General features: G+C 41.5%; 2 protein-coding genes across 3 annotated transcripts in view; both read right to left on the bottom strand.

Moving 5' to 3' along the window:
- Dync2li1 (dynein cytoplasmic 2 light intermediate chain 1) overlaps positions 1-11,884 on the bottom strand; it is a 30,855-nt gene extending 18,971 nt beyond the window's left edge. The window contains exons 1-4 of the mRNA XM_051175189.1: positions 11,759-11,884; positions 9,937-10,054; positions 5,080-5,114; positions 3,906-3,975 (exon numbers count right to left, since the gene is read on the bottom strand). Of these exons, the coding sequence (XP_051031146.1) occupies positions 3,906-3,975; positions 5,080-5,114; positions 9,937-10,054; positions 11,759-11,868 (333 nt within the window). The 5' untranslated portion in view covers positions 11,869-11,884. The remainder of the gene's footprint in view (positions 1-3,905; positions 3,976-5,079; positions 5,115-9,936; positions 10,055-11,758) is intronic.
- A 6,410-nt stretch (positions 11,885-18,294) lies between these two features.
- The window catches only part of Plekhh2 (pleckstrin homology, MyTH4 and FERM domain containing H2), a 91,567-nt gene continuing 83,236 nt past the window's right edge, over positions 18,295-26,625 (bottom strand). For both annotated transcript variants that reach the window (XM_051175186.1, XM_051175188.1), the window contains 5 exons: positions 25,104-25,249; positions 24,158-24,287; positions 22,179-22,265; positions 20,285-20,419; positions 18,295-18,662 (listed from right to left, as the gene is read on the bottom strand). In XM_051175186.1, the coding sequence (XP_051031143.1) occupies positions 18,477-18,662; positions 20,285-20,419; positions 22,179-22,265; positions 24,158-24,287; positions 25,104-25,249 (684 nt within the window). In that variant the 3' untranslated portion in view covers positions 18,295-18,476. The remainder of the gene's footprint in view (positions 18,663-20,284; positions 20,420-22,178; positions 22,266-24,157; positions 24,288-25,103; positions 25,250-26,625) is intronic.

Genomic DNA, 26,625 nt, shown 5'->3' with positions numbered 1-26,625 from the left:
CATTCCGACATAGACATACAGACGCTCACAAATGGCCAAGTTGTACAGGTGAGACCTGAGAAATGGGGGACAAGGCAGAAGGCAGTTTAGGACTGAGTGAAAGTACCCTGAGGAGCCCGACAGACATGGGTTGCTGTTGGTAATGACAAACGAGGGGAAAAGACTGGGGCAAAGCTGGTCGTGCTCTTCACGACTATTTAGCTAAGAGGGGACTGACAGGGCCAGAAAGCCATGTGGTTTGGGACAGTCTGACCCAAGACCACACGCCAGGACTGCTCATAGGGCATTTCTCCTGCTGTCAACTTTTTGCATTGATGCCCAAGTGCCTCTGTCTGTACAAGAAGCTGACAAAGTGTTTCCATCCAGAACTCATAATGAAACATTTAACCTGACAAAGTGTGAAGATTTGCAAATAAATATAGAACCCCCCCCCCATGGTTCAATTAGAGGAAAATCAGGCAAAAAACCAGTCACATGGCCTCTCAGGTACCTGCTACGATGAGCCAGAATGGGTAGACACAGTAAAGTGAGTTTTAGATGAATATACATTATTTTCCTTTTAGGGGACAAATTCTTATGCTATCTAGAATCATTTTACTGTTGTTGATACTTGAATTACTAATGTTTGTGGAATGAATCATTTTTCACTGGAAAATCTCTCTTGCTTCACAATGTGACAAAAGGTTTTACAGCCTTCTCGAAAGTCAGCTTGTGAGCCCTCTTTCAAGTTTCCCATTAAAAGGGTAACTCACATCATAAACCCTGTGAATCATAAAACGGAATTTTCCTGCACCTCAGTATGTTATCTTTTCTTTTTAATTTCTCAGTTTTAATAACTGACTCTCATTGTTGGATCCAGGAAGTAATAACAGGCAGTTTCAATTCTTGACACATTTACATCTGTTATAAATCCTCTCTCTCTCTCTCTCTCTCTCTCTCTCTCCCTCCCTCCCTCCCTCCCTCCTTCTCTTCTTTTCTCTTTTTTGTGACAGGGTCTCACTACCCAATGCTGGCTGCACTGGAACTTGCTACGTAGATGAGACTGACTTTGAACTCACAAAGATCCACCTACTACCACCTCCCAGGCACTGGGACTATGGATATGTGCTACCATGCTTGGCTATACCATTCTTTAATACATTGCCTAATGAGCAAACATTTGAACTAGGTCATTTTATACAAATGTGCCTCTGTAAGGGAACAGTAGGGCCTTCTGTTCTAGACTCTTCTCCCACATACCTAAGTTTAAGAAATGACCCCCCCCTTTTCTATGAGACTTCCAAAAGCAATTCCACATAGGAATTTCTGTCCCCACATTATGTATTTCACCTAGTACTTCCTCTAACTGAAGAGTTTCTAAACAGACACTGAAACAGGTGAAAACAGAATTAGACTCTAGGACTATGGTCTCCAACAATACTACCAAGACTTAGATTTTTTTCCCCTCCCAAAATGCTATGCATGGAACACAGGGACTAAAGATGCTAATCAAATCCTCCAACATTGAGCTACAATCCCAACACTATATATATGTATGTGTGTATGTATGTACACACACACACACACACAGCAATTTAGATTTTGAACAGTATATTTTCACAAATATTAAGATTTTTAGACAAATCAAAAGTAACTCATAAAATGGATATGATGATTCATGCATATCCATAATACCAGCAATAAGGAGCTTTGAGGCAGGGTAACTGTGAGTTCAAGGCCATTCAGGAGTGCATAGAGAGCTCCAGACCAGCTTTGGTATATAATTAGGGCCTGTCTGTGAAATAAAACAGAGCCACCAAGATGCTGGAGAGAGGGCTCAGTGGTTAAAAGTGCTAGTTGCTATTGCAGAGAACCTGGCATCAACATCAGGCAGCTCTCAAATGCCTACAGCTCCAGCTCTAGGCAATCCAATGCCCTCTTCTGGTTTCTGTGAGCACCTGACTCACATGCAAATACCCACCCACACAAAGATATATACGCAAATATATAATACAAGAAAAACACCTTGGAGTTACCATATAGTGTGTGTGTGTGTGTGTGTGTGTGTGTGTGTGTAGGGGGCAAATTCCACTAGAGATCAAATGTGACCAAGTAAACCTCCAGTATTTGGAATGGGTTACTCTTTGTTGAGCTGTTGGCCAAAGGGGTCCCACAGATCTCCCCCACCCCTCTTAAACATCACAGGCTATTGTCAATGTTATTGTTCACCCTCCACAACTGGACGCTGAAGACACCACTTACTTATGTCACTGAACATGGAGAAGTTGAGCTCATGCACAACTATAACTTCATGTCTACTGATTAACATTCACAGTGTTGGGAGGGACTTTGCATGCTACCAGAGGAGAAAAGTATCCATCAATAATACCCAGCTATAAACCCTGCAACAGTGACCTGCCTGCAAGACAGAATGTTGCAAAACTGGCACAAAGGTCATGGGAGCAAACAACTGCTTTTTGACTGGATTTCAGGACCCTTGCATGAGATGGGACCTATCTGACACTGTTGATGAGGCCAAGAACCTGAGACTAGAAAGGTCATGGCCTAGAGGAAAACCTGCTAGTATTAGCCTTCTAACAAACACAGTAATAAAACGACCCATGATGGCAATAGCTATACCCCGTATCAGTGCATTGCTCATCTCATCAGAGAAGCGCTGCTTCTTGCAGTAGATGGGGAGTCACAGAGACTGCAACTGGACAATGTGCAGACCCTGAGAGCCCTCGGGACACTCAGCCCTAAATAGATGTCTGTATCAAACCCCTCCTGTCAAGGCTTGGGGACCTCTGTGGAAGGGGAGGTGGAAAGATTGTTAAGAGCCAGAAGTGGTGGATGACCCCAAGGAAACAGTGTCTTTCATACATAACAGGGTTGACCCACACATAAACTCACAGAAACTATGACAGCACGCACAAGGGCGACATACATTTAAGCTAGATAAAATCCCAGCAAGGAAAGGGGGAGCAGGCACCAAGTTCCTGACCAAGAAACCATGTGCAATTGATACCTTCTGGGAGAGGGAAAAACCAGTTCTCCCCTGGTGGAGTGCCGCTGGGTATATCAACAACACTCCAAGGCAAGCCTCGTCAAGTTCAGCAGCAACTGGTTGACAGATACAAAAGCATTCCATGCTTTTCTTTTCTGTGTGCTTTTTTGTTGTTGTTACTGCTTTGGTGCTTCTTGTTTTTATTTGTCTGTTTGGGGTTTTTTTTTTGGTCTTTTTTGTTTTGTTTGCTTGGGTTTCCCCCCCCCCCCTTTTGATTTTGAGAGAAAGAACAGAAAGTTAGGTGAGGAGATAGATGGAAAGGATCTGGGAGGACTTGGAAGAGAGGGAAAGTATGTTCAAAATTTATTGTATGACAAATCTAAAAAATAATAAAAAATTACAAAAATGGAGACAGTAATAATGTTATTTTCATTTGAAAAATAGAAGTCCCATCTATATAATTACTAGAAGTAGGTAAAGAACTCTCTGCCATTAAGTTCCAAAGAAATCTTATTTCATGCTGGGCCTGGTGTCACATGCTTATAGTTCCAACAATACCCAGAAGGCTGAGACAGGAGGATTGCAAATCTGGGACCATCTGGGCTAGACACAAAAGATCTAGTCTAAAATAAAATAAAGTATCATATACAAAGCAAGCAACTCATGATATTAAGTAGGCATAATTAGGCCAAAGAACTGTACAGACAATGTGAACAACACTTTAGGATACCATAGAGAAAGTGAAAATGTCTTCACAGATTGGGTGAGCTACACAACAGCGGAACTGCATCTGACGTCTAACAACACACGTCTATGACACGCACCATTGGTATGGTTACTATTTGCAGAGAACATAGAGCCATCTCAGCACCATAGCTTCCCATCTAAGGCACGAGCTGTGACTTCAAAGTGAACTCACTGTGTTGTGTCCCTTTGTTCTTCTTCCGTACGTGTATTCCAAAGCTAAGGTTGGCTTTGCTGGCTCATCCCTGGACAACACAGGCAGAGTTGTTAGCACGATGCTGGACCCAGCTCCTTATGCTATAATCCTACCACTTTTACTTCCTCTTAAACACTTTACTAGGAAAGAGGCTACCTAGAATACCAGCACCGAGGTGAAGTTAGAAAGGCGTTATTCCACAAGACCCAAATAGAGCCCTTAAAACCATCTTAGAGGTTTTAGTGATAGGTGTAGGAGTGAATAATGGTGCCTAAATGGCATGGTGCCCTTGCAGGGGCCTATGGGAAAGAAGTAGGCTGGCAGCATCAGGAGCCATTCTCGGTAACCAGCTCTCTGAATGCAGGCCATGTGGGAAAAACTGACTTGCTTGCTCAGCCTCAACGTGTGACCTAAAACCTAATACCTGTCAACTAGTAAGGACATCAAGGGGAAACTTTTATGTAGTTCTTTATTTCAAATCTCAGCCCAAATAGGAGAGCTGAAAAAAAAAATAAGACCAAGGGCATAAAACCAATAAACAACTTGGATAATATTCAAATGAATTATCCAGGCAAGTTAAATTGTTTGACAAGCAGTTATATGGTATATATTCATTTTTAATGTGGCAAGAAAAAATATGAAATAAATTTTACTGGTATAATCAGTAACCCACAATTTAAAACATCATCCTACATCTGGGGATACTACCAGAGAGCTGAAATGAACAGTTTTAATTCCATACTGCAGTTTATAGCACTTTACCTTAAACTAATATTACACTGGATGATTTGTAAAAAACAAAAACAAAACAAAAAAACATTACAATTACTGTTCATAGAGGCATGGATTAGGCACAATACAAAGAACTTAAATACCAAAGCAGCACAGCCCAGAAGGACATATACACCATTAGAGGTTGGGTAATGGTGGTAGTATTTCTCCTTCATACAGGAAATCTAGTCTCAACCCCCAAAATTTGTGGGGTTTTTCTTAGTCTTATCTTTAAAGGTACTATTAAAGGCTGTATTTAAGACTGAGGATTAAATATTTGGAATCTCAAAGTTATTCTCCTTCCTTATCTTTGGGGGCTAACTTGCTCGGTTGTAGCTGGAACAAACATGGATGCTGTCTCATAGAGGTTACATACACTCACCTGTCAAGACACCGTAGAATAATAGTCGTCTTTCCCTAGAAATTAACAAGAGAGAATGCTGTGTTAATGTCACCCACATGTAAGATTTTATTAGTGTTCCTAACTGTGGCCCAAAATAGCTTTTGAAATCATTTGAGTGATAAATTACCTGGAAACTAAAAGCTAGAAACTTTCAAATTTACTTGAAAGTTTGATAAGTGGGAAAAGCGAACCGTCAACTTTCTATCACAATGTAACTACACTGCTATTACTGTAATTATAAATTCCCACAGATGACAACTATAGCTATCACATCTCACTTTTGTGGTCACCTGACATCTGTCTTAAACTTTCTCTTTACTCGGCAATGCTAATTACTGGTTAGGCTGATTGGTGTATTCTAAAATGTTTCCATCCCAATTGTTGAAGTGGAATTAAAGGGAAAAGATAACATACAAATAAAAGATGTTCTATAGATAGGCTCAAACACTCTACTATTTTTTTTTAATTCTAGAGGATGTATTAATTCCGGCTTCCTTTTCAGGAGTCAAGAAATATAGGCTCTATCCACTAACCATGAAACTTATCCAACATCCCACCCAGAGACTAGTTCAGTGAAAAAAACTGAATGCCTCCTTGCAAGGAAGGGTTGTGAAAGCCTTGGAAAGGGACAGCCTCACCAGAGGAAGTGTCTTGGCTCAAGGAAACATTTGGAAAATCCTAGGTTGCTAAAAAGACAGGATATTTTACTCTCTATATATGTATATGTGTGTGTGCATATTTGTATATATATGTACATATATATATGTATATATATATATATATATATTTAAAGGCTACATTTTTTAACCAAAAAGATGGTAATAAATCACTCAAGATTATATGTGCGATCAGATCGAAAGAAGTCTTTGTAATGAGATAACTGGAATACTATAAAACAACATACACTGCTAAAGTATGGCTGGTGCTACACAAAACTGAAACACTAGAAACCTTGATGTATCAAACAAATCGATTAAAGCAATCCACACAAGGAACATACAGCTAATTAGGTACCGCAATGTAGAAATATACTTTTACATAATAAGAGGCCAATTTTGAAACGCCTTGTCCTGTTTCCTTTATACACGCATGCATCTGTCTATACATGTACACATGCGCACACTGGTGGACATAACTATGTCAGGAGTATTTCTAATGGACATGCTTGTGTTTTTCTCTTCTTGTGCCTGCTACATGTCACTTTCACGGTTTTATCTTGAATCCTGTCACATCTAGGAACAGCATAACTTCCAAATCACAGCCGCAGAAGCATATTCCCCCAGCCTCTCCTCCAGGGATCCCAAATGGTCTCTTTCACCTTAGGAAAGGTCTCAAAAACCTGCTGACCCCAACATTTGCCCTGTGCCGGGCCCTTCCCACCTTCACTACCCTCTTTCCATCCTAAACATCAGTTTATCATTATAAGCATCCTAGAAAGTATCAATGGCTTCCTTAACTGCAAACACCCATCCTAGAGAAACTCAACCACCTCTGCCCACACCTCCCATCTCCTCCGACCCCCACCCCCAGTGCCTGCATCCATGCATATTGAGTGATGGGGAAAAGTAGACATCCCATGATGCTCAGGTTAGCACCACCTTACTCTCCACTGTGAAAACAGAGACCCGATTCATTCTCTCTCCTACTGCCACCCTCTGTTCTGGATCCAGGACACTCACTTGACCCCTGCACCCGAACTGATGTGGTTTCACTATTTTTTGCCCTTCCAGCATTAGCCCTCACTCTCTCATAGGTGCCCACCTATGCTCGAATACAATATGTCCCTCCTAGCCTCCCATACTGGGTGCTTGGTTGCCAACTGATAATTTTGGGGAAATGACTGCATTTCAAGGATCCCGACCTGCTGGATGAATTAATCCCTTGATGGGTTCACAATACAATGGCATTATTAAGAGGTTATGGCAAGGAGATACAGCCTAGGTGAAGAAGATCCTGGGAGTGTTCAAGTGTTCCTTTGGCCCCTTTCCATACAACTCTCCTCTACTTCCTGGCTGCTTTGCTCCACTGTGGACCCCCATGACTGAACCCTCTGAAACATGGACCAAAATAAATAAATCTCCCCTCCCTTAACCTGTTCCTGTTAGGGATTTGATCACAGTAGAAAAAAAGAAAGAAAGAAATTGACATGGAGTCTCTCAAGTTCTCTCAGTCTCTGGCTGCACAGTGTCCCTTCTCAGGAGAGACTGTGCCCTTCATTCCTGTGGCTCCAGTACCCAGAAGCTAGTGGATCGTAAGGATGTTAACAGACACCCACTGTATGAATGAAGAAGAGGCTGGAAGGAGAACAAGGAGTCATGCATGGCAGTTGGCTTCTTTTTAAGGGCGATCACTAATGGTTGAACAAGAGAAGCATTTACTTCCTCTCTTTACCCTTCAAAATAAATTAATACTCTGAATACATTCCAGAGCAAGGCATTTATTCACAGAACACTACCTGTAAAAGTTCTGGCTTCTTGAGGTTTAAATTTACATTAGTGGAAATGAACAAAAACTGGGCTATATAGGCCACTTATTGCTACCACAAAAGGAATGGGTTCACAGACATCAACCCACAAACCAAATAGGTTGTCACAGTATAAAGAAGTCAAGAACAATAGTCACCTGGAGTGACAAGTAGATAACAGCTCAGTGGGTGTTCAGTGTGGGAGTGTGCTTGGCTAGAGTCAGCGGTGTTAGCGGAAGCCCTTCAGGGATATTCTATATTCAGAATATATAATGTAACAATTTATATGGTCCACAAGACTAGCACCAGTCATTATACATGTATTTATATGAGAATGTCATAACACACATGTATGTATTTGTTATTATGTTTGTATATGTGTATGCCATTATATGTGTATATGTCATTATGTGTGTATATGTGTATGCCATTATATACGTTTGTATATGTACATGTCATTATATGGTATGTATGTCATTATGTATGTGTGTATATATGTATGTCCCTGACAGGAAACTGTTGACATATTAGACATAATATAAAGATCACACTCTTCTCTGGTGTTGTAATTCCAGCCCTTGGGGAAGTTAAATCATGTTAAGGCTAGCCTAACCTACATGTACTGAGACAGTCTCCAAAAAACATTTTTAAATGAAGAAATATTATAAGGAAACAAAATTACTCCCAATGGTAAACCCATACTCACATAGTTAAAAACTACAAACATAGTACCTGTGATAATTTTATTTATGTGTCATGCGTATGTATGTGTGTGTGTGAAGGTCAGATGTTGGTATCAGGTGTTTTGCTCAATCTTACTTTTTGCTTATTTTATGCTGCATCTTATTTTTTGAAATGTAGTCTCTCACTAGACCTGGAGTTCATGAACTGGGCTGGACTGGCCAAGGTTCAGGGACCTACCCAAGCCCATATGACACATCCTAGCTTTTACATGGATGCTGGAGATCTGAATTCAGACCAGGCACTCTATCAACTGAGACAACTTTTTTTTTTTCTAGCCCATGAAAGTTTTATGTTAAATAATTAAATTCAGATTTAAATTAAAAAGTGCAGCAAGTGAGCTGATAAGAAAACATTTGAAAGTACAGAAATTAAAATGAAAATACAATAATTAAACATTTACTGCCCAAAAATTATTTATCTTTGCACATTAATTAACAGGTCAAATTATACATAAAATTTATATCCTGCTTATTTCAATTCACATTATTTTCTTCCAAGACACTTAACTTTTTTCTTTTAAATTTTAAACTTGATTTTTATTTTTATTTATTTTTATATGTATGGGAATTCTGCCTATGTGTAGGTCTGTGCATAGTGTGCATGCCTGGTGCCTGAGGAGGCAAGAGGGTTTCTGATCCCTTGGGACTGGAGTAACCATCAGTTGTGAGCTGCCATTGGGTGACAGGACTCAAACTCAGGTCCTCTGGAAGATCATCCAGTGATCTAAACTGTTGAGCCAACTCTCCAGCCCCAACTTCTTTCTTGTTATATAATTATTTATGCCAATAAATATGATAAATGGAGACAAAATCACAAAAGAAGATACCTAGTGCTCTGGGGCTATTTCTGAGCAGATGCTGAGACCTGAGGGGTACTTAGGCTGCCCACTGAACACACAGCCTCACTGGTTCAGAACTTTATTTCTGCAAGCTTCCTGGTTTTCAGAGCCCTTCCATGGAAGCATGGACCACAGAGAATGAACAGAAACATGACTTCCAAACAGAACAGAGCTCCATGCTACACGGACTCCAGCATCTGGCAGCTTGCAAGCCTTGACCTTATGTGGACGGAGTCATTGGCGGCCCTGCGTTGCACACAGGAATTCTGTGTGTGTGGACATGATATGTCTGTTCTTGCTGTGTGACCACAGCCCACATCGTCAGTACACTTGGTCAAGTGACCTTTCAGAGAATGGGGACTACCACCTCATTCCCCACATCCTCCAAAACAACTGTTTGATAACATCGCTGACACAACTCAACTATCCCTTCACAGAGATTCCTGAAAGTGAAGTCACTGAGACCAGTGTGAATATTGCTGAGATACTGACTTCCTGATTTAGGGTGTTGACTAAGACATTTAAATAGATCTTGGCCTTTATATAAAATCAAAGCAGAAGATCTGAATACTTCAAATTATGAAATAAAAATTGTTAGGAGTCTTCCTAACGCTTTGTTCACGGTTATAACTTTTCCTAGAGCAATGGTAAGCCCTTTCTAATCTATGCTGATTCAGACTGACCGTTTGATTAAGGATTTGAAAATATGTAAAATTTATCAAGGTATTAAAGTAAAATTTGTCACTGATTGCTAAATCATCTCAACAACTAAAGAATATTAAAGAATCACCCCGTTTTTACTGCCAATGAAGAAAACGGATTTTTCTCCAATTTCCACTCCGTCCCCTTCGCTTCCATGACTTCTCTTTTTTTCCACTTCAGCTTTTGCAATTTCCCAGAGAGTTTCGCTGCATAAGAAGTAGAAAAACAAAAGCCATAGAAACAGGAGGAATCATTAGAAGTAGTTATTTCCAACAGAGAAATTTTGTTTCAGTAAGATTTATAAAAATACTATTTCCCAGAAGTCAATAACCAGGTAAAACACTGATGGGTTTTCTAGTACCCTTCACCCAGAAACGGTCCGTGAAGAACACTGAAACTGATAAGCTGGGTGGCCTAGCTTCCATTCCACTGCTGTGATAAAACACCTTTGTCTGCCTCACAATTGCAGGAGTCATGGCAAGCAGGTAGCTCAAGGCAGCAGGAGCGTGCCACAGCTAGGCACGCCCACAGTCAAGAGCAGAAAGGATGTATATATGTCTATTTGCCTTCTTGGGTGGACTAGCTGGCCAGGAAGCTCCAGCGATCCTCCTGCCATCAACCCCTCCCCAAAGTTGAGAGTTTATGGACAACTATCCTGCCCCTTGCATTTTCGAACCTCAGGTCCTCATGCTTGAACATCAAGCACTTTATTCACTGAGCTATCTTCCCAGTCCTAGGCAAATATTTGTTAAGCAAGTAATACATGCAAGCCTCTGTGCTAATCACCAGGCTCTCCTCTGTTTCTTCGTCTCTGAAATGCCAATTTTTTAAAAAAGTGTTTCTGCTTTTGGGGGCCATAGTAATTGTTATGATGTCCCTGTTCATTTAGTTTTAGTCGCTGGCCTTTTAAAATACAAAAGCTAGTGATGGCCTATAATTATTACTAAGCAAGAATTAGAAACTGGAGTGATGGCATATTTAAATGGTAATGTGTCTGCCTAACATTCGTGAATCTTTGGGTTCAATTCCCAGAATTCCAAACAAAACGGGAATGTTTTTAAATGTTCAAGCAGGAAAACAAAGTCAAAATAGAAAACCAGAAATGTTGAATGGAACTGTTTTATTTCATAGGCCAGAATCCTCCTACTTCCCAACTCTGTCTCCATCTACTTGCTCTGTTTACACAGCATCCCTCCTAAATGGGATTATGTTTCTTAAGTGCCCAGGAAATGGAAAGGGTTCTTCCAGCTGCCATGCTCCCCACAAAAACAAAACAAAACAAACGACAACAAAAACCTCTGTACCCATATAGCTTCACTATGATAACCAATGAGAACGCAATGCAAAGCTGACTCATTTCCAGTCCCTGAACTTCATCAACCCAACCGCAGTTCACGCCGCTGATCCAGAAGGGGGCGAACGGTCCCTGGCCCTATCTCCCCAACATCCTTGCAGGCCATTTAGAGGTCCAGGTACTTTAAAGGACCTTGTAGAGATAAAGAATTCAAACGTATTTTACAAGCCCTCAATATTTTACAACCCTCCACCTTCAAGGAGGTGCTGCACTTTCGGTACCTGACGCAGTCAAATCTTGTACCACGAGGCAGGGGGCCCTGAGGAGGTGGCTTTGCTGTCTGGTTCCAGCACCGCCTGCCCTGCAGCCTGCAAGAGCAAGTGGCACTTGAGAACCGTCTATGCAATCAGCGAACGCTACTGATCTACTTGTTTGTGACAGAATCCTCAAGCTCTAGGCCTGTGTGTGTGTTGCGGGGGGAGGAGGGGACTGGCGCGGTCCTGACCCAGTCTTCCACCCGCTGTGCCAGGGCTTGGTACCCCGCCGCACCCTCCCGAGCCCCTTCCATGTCCAGGAGGGGAGGTCATGAGTGCCCCACCTGCAGGTTCAGCAATACCTGGGCATGGTGGCTGTGCAGCCCCAGATGTCCTGGGCTCCGCGTGGGCTGACCCGGTCGGGATGAGAGCTCCTACTTGGGCCAGAGAAAGTGGGATCCTCGGTTGCCATGGCAGCGACGTCATGGCGGGGAGTGCGTGTTGAAGAGTGGCCTCATGGGAAATGTAGTTTTCGGCCTTCTGTTTGCATCTCAACCCCAAGGATGCCAGAAGGAGGGTATAGTGAGCCTCTTGGTGCACCTGGGACCAAAACGTTAGGACTTGAAGGTTTGGGGTTTTGTTTTGTTTTGTTTTTATTTCTACCGAGTGCCGACTTATGCCAGGGGCCTCTGCTCTCTCGTCTTTAGCATGCCCCCCTCCCACCCTTGCCATGATTTGGAAATAGAAGCTAAAACAATGTTGAGGTGTTATCTAATAATTTGGTAGAAGAAAAATTCAACAATACAATTGAAACCAAAATAAGACATGCAACATTTCCCCCAGCATTCTCAACGATTGGCTGATGTTTTATGAGGCAGTACATTATTCATTAATAACTCAATGAAGTGTGTGTCTCTCCTACATACTTAATTTCCTTTTTGAAGGTGAATTACATTTGTTTGAATTTTGTGGGCTCTTTATAGACACCCCACTGTAGTTTTTTTTTTAAATCTTAACTCTTTGCTCTTTGGGAGCCCATCACCCAGCTCCCAAATAACTCACACATAGTGGCTTATTATTACTTACAAATGCCTTGCCTCAACTTGGCTTATTTCTAGCCAGCTTTGCTTATCTTAAATTATCCCATTTTTGCTTTGGGATTTTTACCTTTCTCTATTCTATATACTTTTCTTTATTTCCTACTCGGTGGCTGGTTGTGTAGCTGGGTGGCTGGTCCCTGATGTCCTCCTCAGCTTCTTGTTCTTCAGTCCTCATTTTCTCCTGTTTATTGTTTCAACCTGCCAGCCCCACCTAGCCTTTCTCCTGCCTAGCTATTGTCCATTCAGCTCTTTATTAGACTATTCAGGTGTTTTAGACAAGCAAAGTAAGGCAGCTTCATAAACAAATGCAATGTAAAAGAATGCAACACATCTTTGCATCATTAAACAAATATTCCACAGCATAAACAAATGTAGCACATCTTAAAATATTCTACAAACCCTTCTTTTTAGAAATCCCTACAAAAATATATATAGACTATTTCCATATGCAAACCCTGTGCTATTACGGAGTAAGAACTCAGCCTTCAAAACAGTTGTACATAGCTCGTTGCAATCATAATTCAAGGTAAGCAAGCTATTGTAGAAGAGGTGTAGAAGTGACCACACCTGAGGAACTTGTGGGAACATTCATGGCAGGTTTGCCTGTATTGGTTATGAGGAGCCACGTAAGAGTTTAAAGTGGGCATGCTTTGCCTGGTCCTGTGTTTCAGGGAGATAATTTTTTGCAGCTGTGTGGGGGATTTTTTTGGGAACCTAGAGGACCATATGGAGACTATTAACAGCAGCCAGGAAAGTGGCAGAGTTCTTCTATCTTCCCCTTTGTTTTCAACATTTCTTGCAGGGAAAATAGTATACAGAGGAAAAGAAAGAGAAGAGGAGATGTGGTTCAGCGCTAGAATTCTTGTCTAGCTTTCGAAGTCTTACACTGAGTCCCTAGCACTTAAGCAAAAGAGAAAGAAAAGACAAAAAAGAAAAGCAGGGAAAATGATGATGGGGAAATGTTTACCCCAGAAGAAATAAACATTCAACATTTTGATGTCTTTCATCAAATTTTTTCCCTTGGAGTTAATACTGAATGTTGTTAAAATCTGGGTTTTAAGCATATATTCCCATATATCAATTATAAATTCATCGGAACGAGACTTGCTGCCCACACATTATTCTACTGTGCAGATTTGCTTTCATAATTTCTTTTGGCATCCATCCAATGCTGAGTTGTCTTGGCATAAACATGAAATATGAATTGGGTTAATCAGAGTCCTTCCCTGGGATTTTACAAGTTGTGATTGGAAAAATCGGGTCATTCCCTTTAGGAGAAAATTACCATATGTTCTGCTAAATGTAGTTCAAGTACACGAAGCAGACATATTAGTATGAACAGAAAGTCCTGGTTTAAGTCCCCAGGATTTTCCCAAGGCCCATCCTTGTCCTTTTCTTATGACTTCATTTGCCTATTTGAGGCATCCTAGTATCTTTGTAATGATGGAGAAGTGAATTTTATTGTTTTTCTGAGTTAGTTCAAGATGAACTTTAGAAATTTATCCCAAACATCTCTGCTTTCCAAAGATCCATATTAGATAGTATAAAGATTCAGGCATTATGCTGGCCTGCCCCTGTCACCTGGCTGAATGCACTCAGGCAGTACCCTGGTCAGCCCAGGGTTCCATGACTTAGTCTGCATGCAGGTGCAAAGGACCCTTTAAAAGACAGACCCCTGCCCACTTATGCTCTTTCCAGTTCTCTCTCCCATTGTTCCCCTGGGGCAGACAGGACTTTTCCTGTCTCCTTTTTCTCTTCTGTCCTCTCTCTGTGTCTCTTTAACTCTCCCCCTTCTTTTCCTTTCTAATAAAACTTTACTAAGCTCTGTCTGCCTGGCGTGTTTGTCCCCCACCTCGGTCACCCTCGTCTGTTATCTGTCATGGAATCCACCAAGGTTCCCCTCACGCTTTATCATAACAGATAGTAGTTGTAGCAGAGGAATGGAAAATCCTGTAACCAGGTGTTGATGGTCCAGAGGATGAAAAGCAAGTTTAGAGGGCACTGCGAATTTGAGAAAGCATCTGGATGGACCACCAGGGGGCGCTGGATGAGGTCAATATTTAGGTAGAATAGGGGACATGGTATATCAGTACTGATGACACCAGCTCCCGAGAAACACCATCACTATGTTCAATTTAGGTGAAGTTGCATTTGACAAATATGGCAGAGTTTGGAGCAAATGTCTTCTCATCTCATCCCAGCTCCCTGCACTTGCCTATCACCTCTTTGTCCACCTTCTAAGTTAAATGACCTAGAACATCTTGATAGCACCTAAAACTATGGAAACATTTCATGTCCTAAACATCTATGTGCGAACTTAGTTTAATTTGGAGGCTTTTTGTTTGTTCTGTTTTGTTTTTCAAGACGGTCTCTCTGTGTAGCCTTGGCTATTCTGGAACTGTAGACCAGGTTGACTTTGAACTCAGAGATTGGCCTGCTTCTGCCTCCTGAGTGCAGGATTAAAAGTGTGCAACACCACCTCTGGTCTTAATCTGGAACGTAAAGGGGATTAGAAGTTTCTCTTCTGGCTGCAAGTCCCTTTCTTCTTTTAGGGAAAAGGGAACGGAGGGTAATCTGAGGTGTGTTAGCAGAGGGTGTCCACATGCTCCTTCCTGTGCCTCACTGCACTCTGTCATTCATGCCCATGCCTTAGCCCTGCAGAAATTAGCTTAGGGCCAGGGTGAGTGCAGATTCTGTGGCAGCCCAGAGGCAGCACACAGGGAAACTGGCATTCTGGAGATAAGGAAAGCCTTTACTGGGAAAACATAGGTAGCCACGATGGTTAGTTCTTCAGGATTATACTGCAGTTCAATTAACATTAAATTGTTCTGGGAACCTGGTCATACTTTTTCTCTATGGAAAGCTGTCAGGGCCCATAGAAGTGGCTCCACTACATCTGGACTCAAGGTTGGCAAGTTCGAGTCCATTTCTCCTTCAAGGTTAAAACAACAGAATGTTTGGCCCAATGTGTGACTACTGTGTGTCTTGCCTTGACAAGAGGATATTTAGTTTAGGGTGTGGTTACTTGATGTTTTGGGTACTGAGAAGATAATTATGCTTGCTTGTTCTTCATATCATGGTAAGGAAGTCTTGTGCCTTCCCCCTTCTGATTGGGGTATATATGAACTTTGGATAATAAACTTGGGGTGGATCCTAGTATTCACTGGGTGCCCTCTAGACTCTGTCTCTTGCTAATTCTTTCCTCAATCCACATGCCTCCTTCCAAGCAGGAACTGGATTAAGTCTGCTGGACTAGACAGAAAACACTGGCAAACAATTGACTAAGAAACACATTTTGGGACAAAGTCTCTTTGTAAGTTGTGGTTAACAACTCTTGTAAATTGAGTTAAATTCATAAGTCATTTGTAAGGAATGGTAGTACTTGACTTTTATGGCAAACATGCACACACTGCAGAATATTTAAAATTAATTTTTAGAGCATAATCCATTGAACTTGCTTAAATGAAAGAAAAGGGCGTTTATTAGAAAAGCACAAATCTCTATTTGCCTCTTCACATAGTCTATATGTATCCATATGCACATGCATTAAAATTACAATTTGTCTAAAGAGCTTCCTTCCGTGTGAGTGAAACAAAGACACAGAACGAAAACATGAGGTGGCAATGGCTGCCACTCCCTCTGCAGACACCTCTGCTTTGACAACGAAAACATTAGGTACGGTTTGAGGGTTATTCAAAAGATAATGTTCAAAATGGGTCTCACAAATCATTTATTATGACTGAAAGGGAAGAAAAGGATGGGTGAGAAATATTACAATTAAACATGAAACATTATTCTCTTGTAACCAAATCATAATAATATACTTGCATTTTTAACAATGTCTAGATAAGTAATTTCCCAGGAAATAAAATTTTCACATCACTGGTTACAGAAAACTGACTTCTTTCCATCAAAATATTTTATTTCTGCTCTATCAAAAACAAGTATAAAGTCTAAGGCACCGTGGCTTAAGCTAGGCATTCACTAGTTTGAAAGCTCAGGACAGGGCGTATGGGACTGCTTACCAGATGGTGAATGAATTATTGTCTGAGAATAAAGTTCTCACGAGCTAAGTAAGAACTCTGCCCAGTCTCTGGCTCACCCACTACTGATCACCAAATGGTTTTATGGGCACTCAAAAACACTACTTTATCCCAGTCAAAAACTCTTGAGAGTCACTCCTAAAATGGTTAATCATTTATTCTACAACAGGAATCTGTTAATTGGGTGAGTGGTTGTGGCTCAAAAGATGAAAGGACAAATAACCACCGAAAACCCATTTCTAGGGTGTTTTAAAAGTATCTTTGTCATTACCAAGATAGTCCGGTATGAATCAAGCAATGTGTTCCTTGACTTTGCTCCTGAGGGCAAAACATACTTAAAAGGTTCAGTGTGAGAACAGGATACTGCCCCAGGAAGAAAGCAGCAAAGGAGAAAATACAAAGGCTCTGCCAACAAATTAATTGGGCAGCTAGCATTTTCTCAAATTGGTTTAAAAAAAATAATAGCACACACAGTGATAAATATATGTCTAAAAATAAATACAAATATGCTACACATAAATAAAATTAGATAGACTCACGGTTATCACTATTACAGTGAGACATTTTTATAATAGAACGTTCATATCTTATCACAGTTTCATTTTTATCATGAATACTAATTCCACTTCTTTGACACAGCCTGGACTGTCTTGGCCACTTATGCCACTATGTGATGTTCCTAGAAGTGTTGAACACTTGACCAGTTTGAGAGGTGGTAGAACCTTTGAGAGTTAGAGAGCATGGAAAAGTGAGTCGCTGGGGATATGCTTTTGAAGGTGTACCTGTCCCTGATCCTTTCCTTGCTCTCTGCTTCCTATCTATCCACCATGAGTTGAAGAAACCTTTTACATCACATGTCCCGCTACCATGGGGTTCTTCCCAACTGCATGAGGCCAAGCCACCAAGGACAGAACCCTCTGAGACAGCAAAAATAATCCTGTCTCCCTTAGGTTTTTTTCATCAAGTATTTGGTTGAGACAGCAATGGTATAACTAACACAAGCATCTCGAGATAATTTCAACTACAAATTGCTTCCTTTGCATAGGTATTTTCTATTAAGGTTTATTCTGCAACTTACTTTTAAAAACTCTCATCAGAAAAGACCGTATGAAGGACAGAGCTTTAAGACCTTTGTTTCCAAAGATCCTCTTTATAAGACAAAGTCAAGTTGACCTAGCATTAAACACAGTGAAATGTGGGGTGCCCTAGCATTGATCTTATGCTATGCTGATGGGCAGGAATGCCAGGACTTGAAATCCCACACTCCAGTGATGTGCAAAGGTGGCAGGGTCCACACTTTCTGATACCACAGAGGAGGGTCTGGTTATTGACCGCTTGTCTTGGCATGTAATGACTCATAGGCTCAGGAGATTTACTGCACTAAACTCTAAGAATTTACCCCCTGCATATGTTACCACAGCTGATTCTTATACTGAACCTCATTCTTTTCCAAATACCACTTCTTTAGCTAAAGGCCCATTTAATTACAGTACTTACTTTTTTTTTTTTTTTTTTTTTTTTTTTTTTTTTGCAGTAAGTTTTTCCAGATAGCCAACTGGTTTACCAAATGAGAGTTTGGAATCTTCCTTTCAAAAGACTGCTAGGATATTTAAAAGCAGAGAGAGAAAGGGTGGGGGGGGGGAGAGGGAGGAGAGAGGGAGGGAGAAAGGAGAGAGGTCTTATTGCACAATGTCTGATGGGTGGGGCAGAGACAAATTCTAAGCTACTGTGTCTAAGACACAGTGAGTATGTTGGCACAATTTACGTTTCTGTTTTATTGTTATCTGAATATTGAAGAGTCAGATAAGAGAGTAACCCATTATTGCTAAAGTCTGTGGTGCTGGTGCGCGTCATGCTGGCAGTGTGTAAAACACTTGTTTGTAGCAGGCACAGCCGCTTTGTGGAGAGCCAGGATTGAAGGTCAGCTTCAGGAGCTTTCACAGTAAAGTGGGGCCTTTGGTGGGCCTGCTGTTGGACAGAAAGGGCTGGCTTCCTACGGCCCTGGCTTGGGGTCCCTGGGTCCTGGCTGAGAGCAGTGCCGGAGCAGAGAGGTGGTGGACCGCTGCTTTCTGCTGATAGGAGTTGTTGATGTAGCTGGCAATCAGAAGGGTGATTTCAAGGATCTAAGACGAGAAAAACAGTCCTGTTAGGCTCCTGAGAAGTTCTTTCCACTGTCCATGGATGATTTCAATTGCATTTCCCCAGCCCACCACCATGCCCTTCTCTTTAGATCATCGGTTCTCAACCTTTTGGTGTCCCATATCAGATAACCTGCCTATCAGATATTCGTTACGATTCCTAACTGTAGCAAAATTACAGTTATGAAGTCGCATTGAAGTACTATTATGGCTGGGGGGGGCAGGTCACACAACATAAAGAACTGTATTAAAGGGTTGCAGCATCAGGAAGGTTGAGAACCACAGGTCTATATTGACGTTTTTTGTTTTTTGATAATTTATTTTAACTTTATTTTATGCACATTGGTGTGTAGCTCCAGTTAGCAGCAAGAATGAATCTCAAAGCCCAGTCAAGCTAACTGACAATGCTAGAAAATGTGACAGTCTGCATTAAGAACTTTAGAGCATTGTGCATCAATTCTACTAAAACAAACAATGAAGCTACCATGATCTTTTGTACTCTGCGGTTAATTGATCTTATTTAAAACACAGAACTAGTCAGAACAGATATCTGCTGTTAGATAAACAAACAGGCCTTGAGAAATGCCTAGCTTCGGATCCCTAGGGCTCACATGGGGGTGGAAAGAGAGAATTGACACCAAGTTGTCCCTGATTTCCATATATGTGCTGTGGCATGCACACAGAGACACACATCTAACAAACAGCTACAATTTTTTTATTTATGAAAGTTTGAGGAGAAGCAATTTCTCATCTTTTTTTTTTTTTTTTTTTTTTTTTTTTTTTTTTACTAAAATTAGATTCCGCCCCCCCCCCCAGTACTGGGGCTTGAACTCCAGAGCCCCCTCATGCTACACTCAGACTCTGCCACTGGGCTACAGCTGGAAACCTCAATTAGGTGTTAGAATATAATCTTTAACAAGTTGTTTTACTGAGAGATGTTGAAACTATGCACTTTGTTAGCTATAACAAAGGGACAAGTACAACTTAACTATAAAACTCTGCTCTATAAAACAAATAACCCCAAGTAGATAAGACCATGTGATGTATCCCACAATAACTCCATGAGTCTCCACACAGACTTCTGAGACAGGGATCTTCAGTAGCCCAGGCTGCCCCAAACTCTACCCCTCCCTCCCAATCATACTCCTGAATGCCCACAGGTGACCACTACTTTTGGAACTCCACATCACCGAAATTGGCCCATATTGGAAAATTTAACTTGGCCATCATCGAGGTTTTCTTTCTTCCTTCTTCCTTCTCCTCCTCCTTTTTAAGACAGGATCTTTCTGTATCCCTGGCTGTCCTGGAAGTCATTCTGGAGACCAGGCTGTCTACAAACTCACAGAGATCTGCCTGCCTTAGCCTCTCAAGTGCTGGGATCAAAGGTGTGCACCACCACTGCTTTCACTTAGTCCTTAAGCTAAAAGAAGCAGGTAGTACCATGCCCCGTTAGCAAAAGAAAATAGAACTCAGGTCGAGTGAGCCAGGATTTGAGCTCTAGGTTGGTTAAGTAATGTCCATTTCCATCTGGAACATCCTTTGTTGAAGAAGTGTCTTCCCATGAAAGAGCAGCTGGTTGAAAAGCTGGAGGAAAAGGTTACACTCACCTTGGGTTTTGCCATGGCAAAAAGTAGCTTCTCTGTTGGACTGTCTTTTGAATGAGTATTAATGACTACCATAAAATCGTCTTGACACCCTCCAAAGGTCATCAGGCTCTTGTATACATAGCTGACCATTAACCTCTTCCAAGAAAAGAAAAAGAATTGTTATGGGCTGTCTACACCCAAAGAAGATGAGAAAATGCTGATATTGATTCTATAGCAAATGAGAAAATAATGACCCTAAGATCAAATCTATTATGCTTGATGCAAATAATAGTCCTACTAAATTTATTTAGGAATCATTGATTTATACAGTCAAGTATACATTTGATCCTAATAAACTCAAATTAGGAACTATAAACACCTATATTCACAGCATTGAGTAAAAAAATCTTTGGCAATATATTTTTATATGTCCACTCAGATCTCTCTAAGAAACTGATCACTTTTAAGGTCCCATTGGTCAAAGACTGTATTGGCAGATCCATATGGTTCCCCTCCTATGCATAATCTGGCAGTACCATGCATAGTGTTCAGTGTCATCTTGTTTTAAATTCCCACAGGCCAACCTCCTGTGCCAACAGATGGGCATGTGAAATAACCATATAGACAACTGTGTTAAACGGTCTCTTGGCTGCTAATAGCCAAACCATTTTGTTATCAGTATGTGTGTGTGTGTATGTGGTGTATGTAGTGTGTGTGTGGTGTGCATGAGTGTGTGGTGTGTGTGTGTGTGTGGAGGGGTGTGGTGTGGTGTGTGGAGGTGTGGGCATATGTGTGTTTGTGGTGTTGTGTGGGGTATGTGAAACAATGAAGGAGAGTTTGAAAGGGGGTATATGTGTGCATGGGAGGGATTGGAGGTCTAAAAGGGAAAGAGGAAAAGAAAGTTCATTTGAAAAACTAAAATCAAGAATTTTCCAGTGCTCTCACTATTGCCACAGGCAGGGATCTCAGACTTTATCTTTAAAGCAGCAGAAATGCAGGGTTGGGATGTGTAGCTCAGTGGCAGAGCACTAGCCAAGCATGTGTGAGATTCCAGTACAACAGTGAAAGTTACCAAATAGCCTATGAAATACGGCAGAAATTGACATAAATAAATGAATACACAAAAGGAATACTTTGATTTGTTTTCTTTTTTATATTTTGAAAAATGGACATAGGATCTTGCTATGTAGCCCAGGCTGGCCTTGAACTTGCAACCTTCCTGTCTCAGTGTCTTCAGCACTGGGACTACCATCATGTGCCACAACACTGTCCAGCTCAAGTTCATTTTAAATTATATTCTCTATTTTAGTCACTATGTAACCTTAACATAAGTAAAACTGGTAACATTATGGAAAACTATACAAAGTATGCTATAGAAATGTCAATGAAACTGAAATGTAAACTTTGTAAGTCAAGTTTCTACTTTTTAGTATCTTAAACATTCTTATTGTATCCAGAAAAACAAAACAAAACAAAAAAACTGTGGAGGGCCAGTGATATGGCTCAATGAAAAAAAGATGCTTGCTGCCAAGGCTGCCCACCTGCTTTTGATTCTTGGGAGCCACAGAACGGAAGGAAAGAGCTGAGTCCAGCAAATTGTCCTCTGACCTCCACTAGAGTACACATGATAAAGAAGAGCCACAGTACTTAAAAAATACCAACATAGCTATGACTGCAACTTAATCCCACCATCTTAATATTGTTTTGCATACACAACACACAGCCCGCCTGCCTCTTGTTTTGAAACACTAGTCTGTAACATAATTGCTTCTGTAAAGTGACAGAGAGTTTCAGGAAGAATGTTTTCTAAGCTCAGAGGAAAATCAGAATACAGAAATTCAGAATCTAATAACCTCCCCCTTACTGTACTCTGAGCAGTGCAAATAGGAGGTTTAATTACATGGTGCAATCTTACCATGGAAGTGTATTCTAGGATGCTTAATCCATTTTCGTGGATAGCCAGCCACACAAATGTGTTGCCAGATGACGGTGGAGCTATGGGCTACAGAGAAACGGAAATACACCGCATTATGGATGTTAAGCAAAACTACAGTCAGATTTTCACATAAGATCTGCCATGATGCAACCCCCTCCCCCGCAAACCTCCTGATAATCCCTGCTAGAGTTAGAGAGGAGGCAGTGGGATATACTGAAGGGAGTGGTGAATTTTCTCTTAGGCCACCCGACTTGCAGGCTCAAATCTTTATTTAGTAATGTGTGTGCATTTGGACAAATGCCAAGGCTCAGTTTCCTCATCTTTCACACAGCAACGCTAAGTTTTGCATCTTGTGTCTTTCACAGATTTAATAGTTGTCGAAACTTTTAGGGCTCCTGTGATGACCACATTCCTTAGGGAACTAAACACTGCTGTACTTTCTAAGTGGCTAGGAGGAGTGAAGGATTGTGGTGACGCTTTTCCTAGTAGTCAATGTTTAGCAAAAATAGAGGAAAGAGAAAACAATTACATGAGTAATAGGAACAAGAAGTACTGGTATTTCTAAAAAGATAATTTTGAAGACCAAAACAATGAAATTTTATTGATAAAAGCAATCTTTTGCCGGCAGTGGTGGCACCTGCCTTTAATCCCAGCACTTAAAATTGGTATACCAACAAATATCATGTCACATATATTTCTCCCATATCAAAAAAAAAAAAAAAAAAAAAAAAAAGGCACCATGAAGCAGACAGGGAAAGCACTTACTCTTTATACTAAAAAAACAAGAATAAAAAACCCTTGTAGCTGGGTGGTGGTGGCACATGTCTTTAATCCCAGCACTTGGGAGGCAGAGGCAGGTGGATCTCTGTGAGTTCGAGGCCAGCCTGGTCTCTAGGACAGCCTCCTTCAAAGCTACAGAGAAACCCTGTTTCAGAAAAACAAAAAAACAAACCAACAAACAAAAACCCCTGAAAACTCTGCAAACATATTGTATAGATGTCACTATGCTAACTGGGATTTTTCCTGTTATCTCAACATAATGGCTTCCAGTTTTAGTAGCAAAAGTAATTTCTAAAATAATAGTCAGTGAGCCAGATGTAGAAGATGCCTGGGGTTTGACTTTTCTAGTCCATGTTGTTTATTGAAAGATGAGGAAACTGAGATCAGGCAGTCTGACCAATTTGGCCACAGTGATGAGGCTCTTCAGCAAGTATTAATTAGTGGTAACTGCTTCCAAACTCTGACTTTGGGCACCAGAGGAGGATGCTAGGCTCAGTGTGGAGATCAGTGTGAAGGAGTGTGCAATGCTCTAGTGAGGAAGATGGAGCACAAGCCAGGCTGGATGCATCTTTGAAGCCAGGTGGCCCAGTGTGAGGGGTGGTGCTGCTGGTGTGGCTCAGAGGGGGGAGCCTGGATTCACTGCCCAGTACCCAAACTGGGAAAAACAAAACAAAACAAAACAAAAACCTCCCAAAAGAAGGCATAGGCTTTCCTTTAGGGGCCGGAGCCAGCCACCTTCCAGGCAGGGGGTCTCTGTGCCTGGTGTTTCTGGATGAGAAACAAAGTCTGGGACAACTCATTGGAAACTGAGCTAAGGCTCAAGGCTTGCCAAATAGGGTTCAGTAAATGCTCATTAAACAATTAAGCCAATGAGTGATAGAGTTAATGAGTTAAATGAGTTCAGCTAGCTCTTTTGTCTCTTGATTAATCGGCCTGATGACTCAAAATGATTTGGTGTGCGTGCGTGCGTGCGTGCGTGCGTGCGTGCGTGTGTGTGTGTGTGTGTGTGTGTGTGTGTGTGTAGGGGTGAGTGCCCAGGACTTCTCATTGATGTCTTTAAGTTGCGGGGAATTTCCTCATCTTTTAATAACACCAAAATATGCCGTATCAGGGGTAAACCTGACCAGCCAAGTTCACAGAGGTTTTTATGATGTGTCCTTCTTCCCATTCTTTCTTACTTTTGCAAAAAACAACTTGGCCCCAAAGAATGGCCACTTCCTGGCTACTGTTAAATAAATGCGCACACAGTCAGCTGCACTGTGTCCCCGGAGGGCCATCCATCTGGTCGACAGTCGCTGGTAAAGCTGCCTAAAAAAGAAAGAAAGAAAGAAAGACAGAAAGAAAGAAACAAGACACAAAAGCAAAATCATTTAGTACCAAGTCCAGTCATCTTCCTAGACAAAGTCCCCTTAAGCCCCTCCCAAACCCCTTTCTGGAAAATTTTCACCAAATTCTCACACGACATTCAAGTGTACCACACAATTTACCAAGCAAGTATCATCTACACAGCTAACATTAAATCTAACATTAAATCTGACTGTAAGTCAGTCTGCTGGGTAATTTCTCCTGTGAGTATTTTCACTCTTCAACGCTCAGAGGAGCCCAAATGGAACAATTTGGAGTTCATTGCTTCTCAGACTGGGGCAGCCACTTTCACTACAAAGGCAAATGCTTCTTTATTATCCTGGGGTTAACCCAGGATTAATATCAGATGACACAGTGGGTTTTTTTAATTCAATAAATTGTTTCAGAACTGGACGACGTGGTACACGCCTATAATCTCTGCATTTTTGAGGGAGAGGCAGGAGTATCGGGGGTTCAAGGTCATCTTCAGCTACATTTCAGGTTTGAGGCTAGCCTGAGCTACACGAGAGTGCCTCCAAACCAAAACAACAACAACAAAACCACATAAGCTTATTTACATCATCATACAATGAATATATACTTCAAGCATCGTGCTGTAGGTGACAAATAGATTCTAAAGTTTTGAAAGACTTCTTAAAATACATAAAACCTCTTGGGGGCACGTTGGAATTAAATGTCCTAAGAGGAGATTCAGACAGAAAACTTTGCTAAAATGCTAGTGTAACTCTGCCCTCCAAGGAGCCGAAAGCACTATCTTACCGCAACTGTTCTCCAGAGCAGCCGTCCCTGTACCTTTTAGGGTAGAATTTTTCTATGACTTGCTTGAGGTTTTGGTTTGCTTTGCACTGGTTGGTCACATGCCCAGCTGGAGTTGAGAAAGGTCTCTCAAAATCCCCAATCTCCACCTGGTGGGAGAGCCCCCAAAGGGAAGAGACACAGGGCAGTGTGAACAGCTTCCACACAGAAAATGGATTTTGGTCTTCTGAAACATTCTCTGTGAACGGCAAGCACAAGTCTGCCTGGAAAAGCAGGACACCACAGCCCCGAGGAGAGAGGGGCAGGACAGAGAATGTAAATTTCCAATCGTATGTCTGAGTTGTTCTTAAACGTAAATTTTGCCTGGAATCTAACCTAGGAGAAATTCTGTGACAAACATTTCCGTCCCATTTCTACTCGAAACTCGTATCCTGACCTTCTTTTTGTGTCGCAGTGACAGAAGATTCTGACAACAGCGACTTAAGAGAGAAAGGGCTCATTTTTAGCTGGGCTGGTTCCATTTCACAGTCCACGGCAGTAGGAAAGCCACATCCTCACTCGAAATCCACAGTCGGGGACAGAGAGCCCCAGATGCAAGCTTGCGTTCTTCTGACCATAAACAGGGTGTGACCCGTAAGGTGGACTGTGAGGGAACCACCTCCCCTTAAGCTGCTCTGAAATACTTAAGCGCTGTGGTGGAATATTGCTTTCAGGTGTGTGACTTTTGTTTACACTACATTTGTTTAACTCTGTGAAGCTGTGTTATTTTGCCTGTCTAAAACACCCGGTGTTGCTGATAAAGAGCTGAACAGCCAATAGCGAGGCAGGAGCAAGGATAGGCGGGGCTGGCAGGCAGAGAGGATAAATAGGAGGAGAACTGAGTAGCAACAAGAGAACAAGAGGAGGAGGTGAGGGGCTCGGCCACTCAGCCAGCCATGGAGTAAGAAGGAAAGAATGCAGAAGAAGGATAAAAGCCCAGAGGGAAAGGGTAGAAGGGTTAATTTAAGACAAGAAAAACTGGCTAGAAACAAGCCAAGATAAAACAGGGCATTCATAACTAAGAATAAGTCCCCTGTGTGATTTATTTGGGAGCTAGTGGTGGTTCCCCCCCCACCCCGCCCCGCTGCCGCAAAAACCAAACGAGTAAAACATCTCACAACACAGAGCAACAGAGAAGATAGTAAAACACCCTCTTAGTATTTGTTGAAAGAAAACAGCCTTATTACTGAGTGCAACACAGGATCGTCTTTCATTGCAAAGTCATATTTTAATCACTAGTAAATAAGGTGAAATAACAGTTAAAAATAAAAGGTGAGGAAAAAAAACTGAGAAATTTGGCAACCATATGAGTTGGCATTTTTAGGGGTCTGTGGAATACAATGGTGGTGAGGACCACACAGTCTCATTACTTTCCCCCTAGACTTTTCTCTATGAACATTTCTGCTCTCACCAACTCTTCCTATTAGTGGACCTTCATTCCCTGCTCTCCTTTCCTCATAGACCACCCAGAAGCCATCCTCAACCT

Source organism: Phodopus roborovskii, unplaced genomic scaffold (assembly GCF_943737965.1).
Source record: "Phodopus roborovskii unplaced genomic scaffold, PHOROB, whole genome shotgun sequence".
Lineage (NCBI taxonomy): Eukaryota > Metazoa > Chordata > Mammalia > Rodentia > Cricetidae > Phodopus > Phodopus roborovskii.
This window is presented reverse-complemented; position numbering and strand designations above follow the sequence as displayed.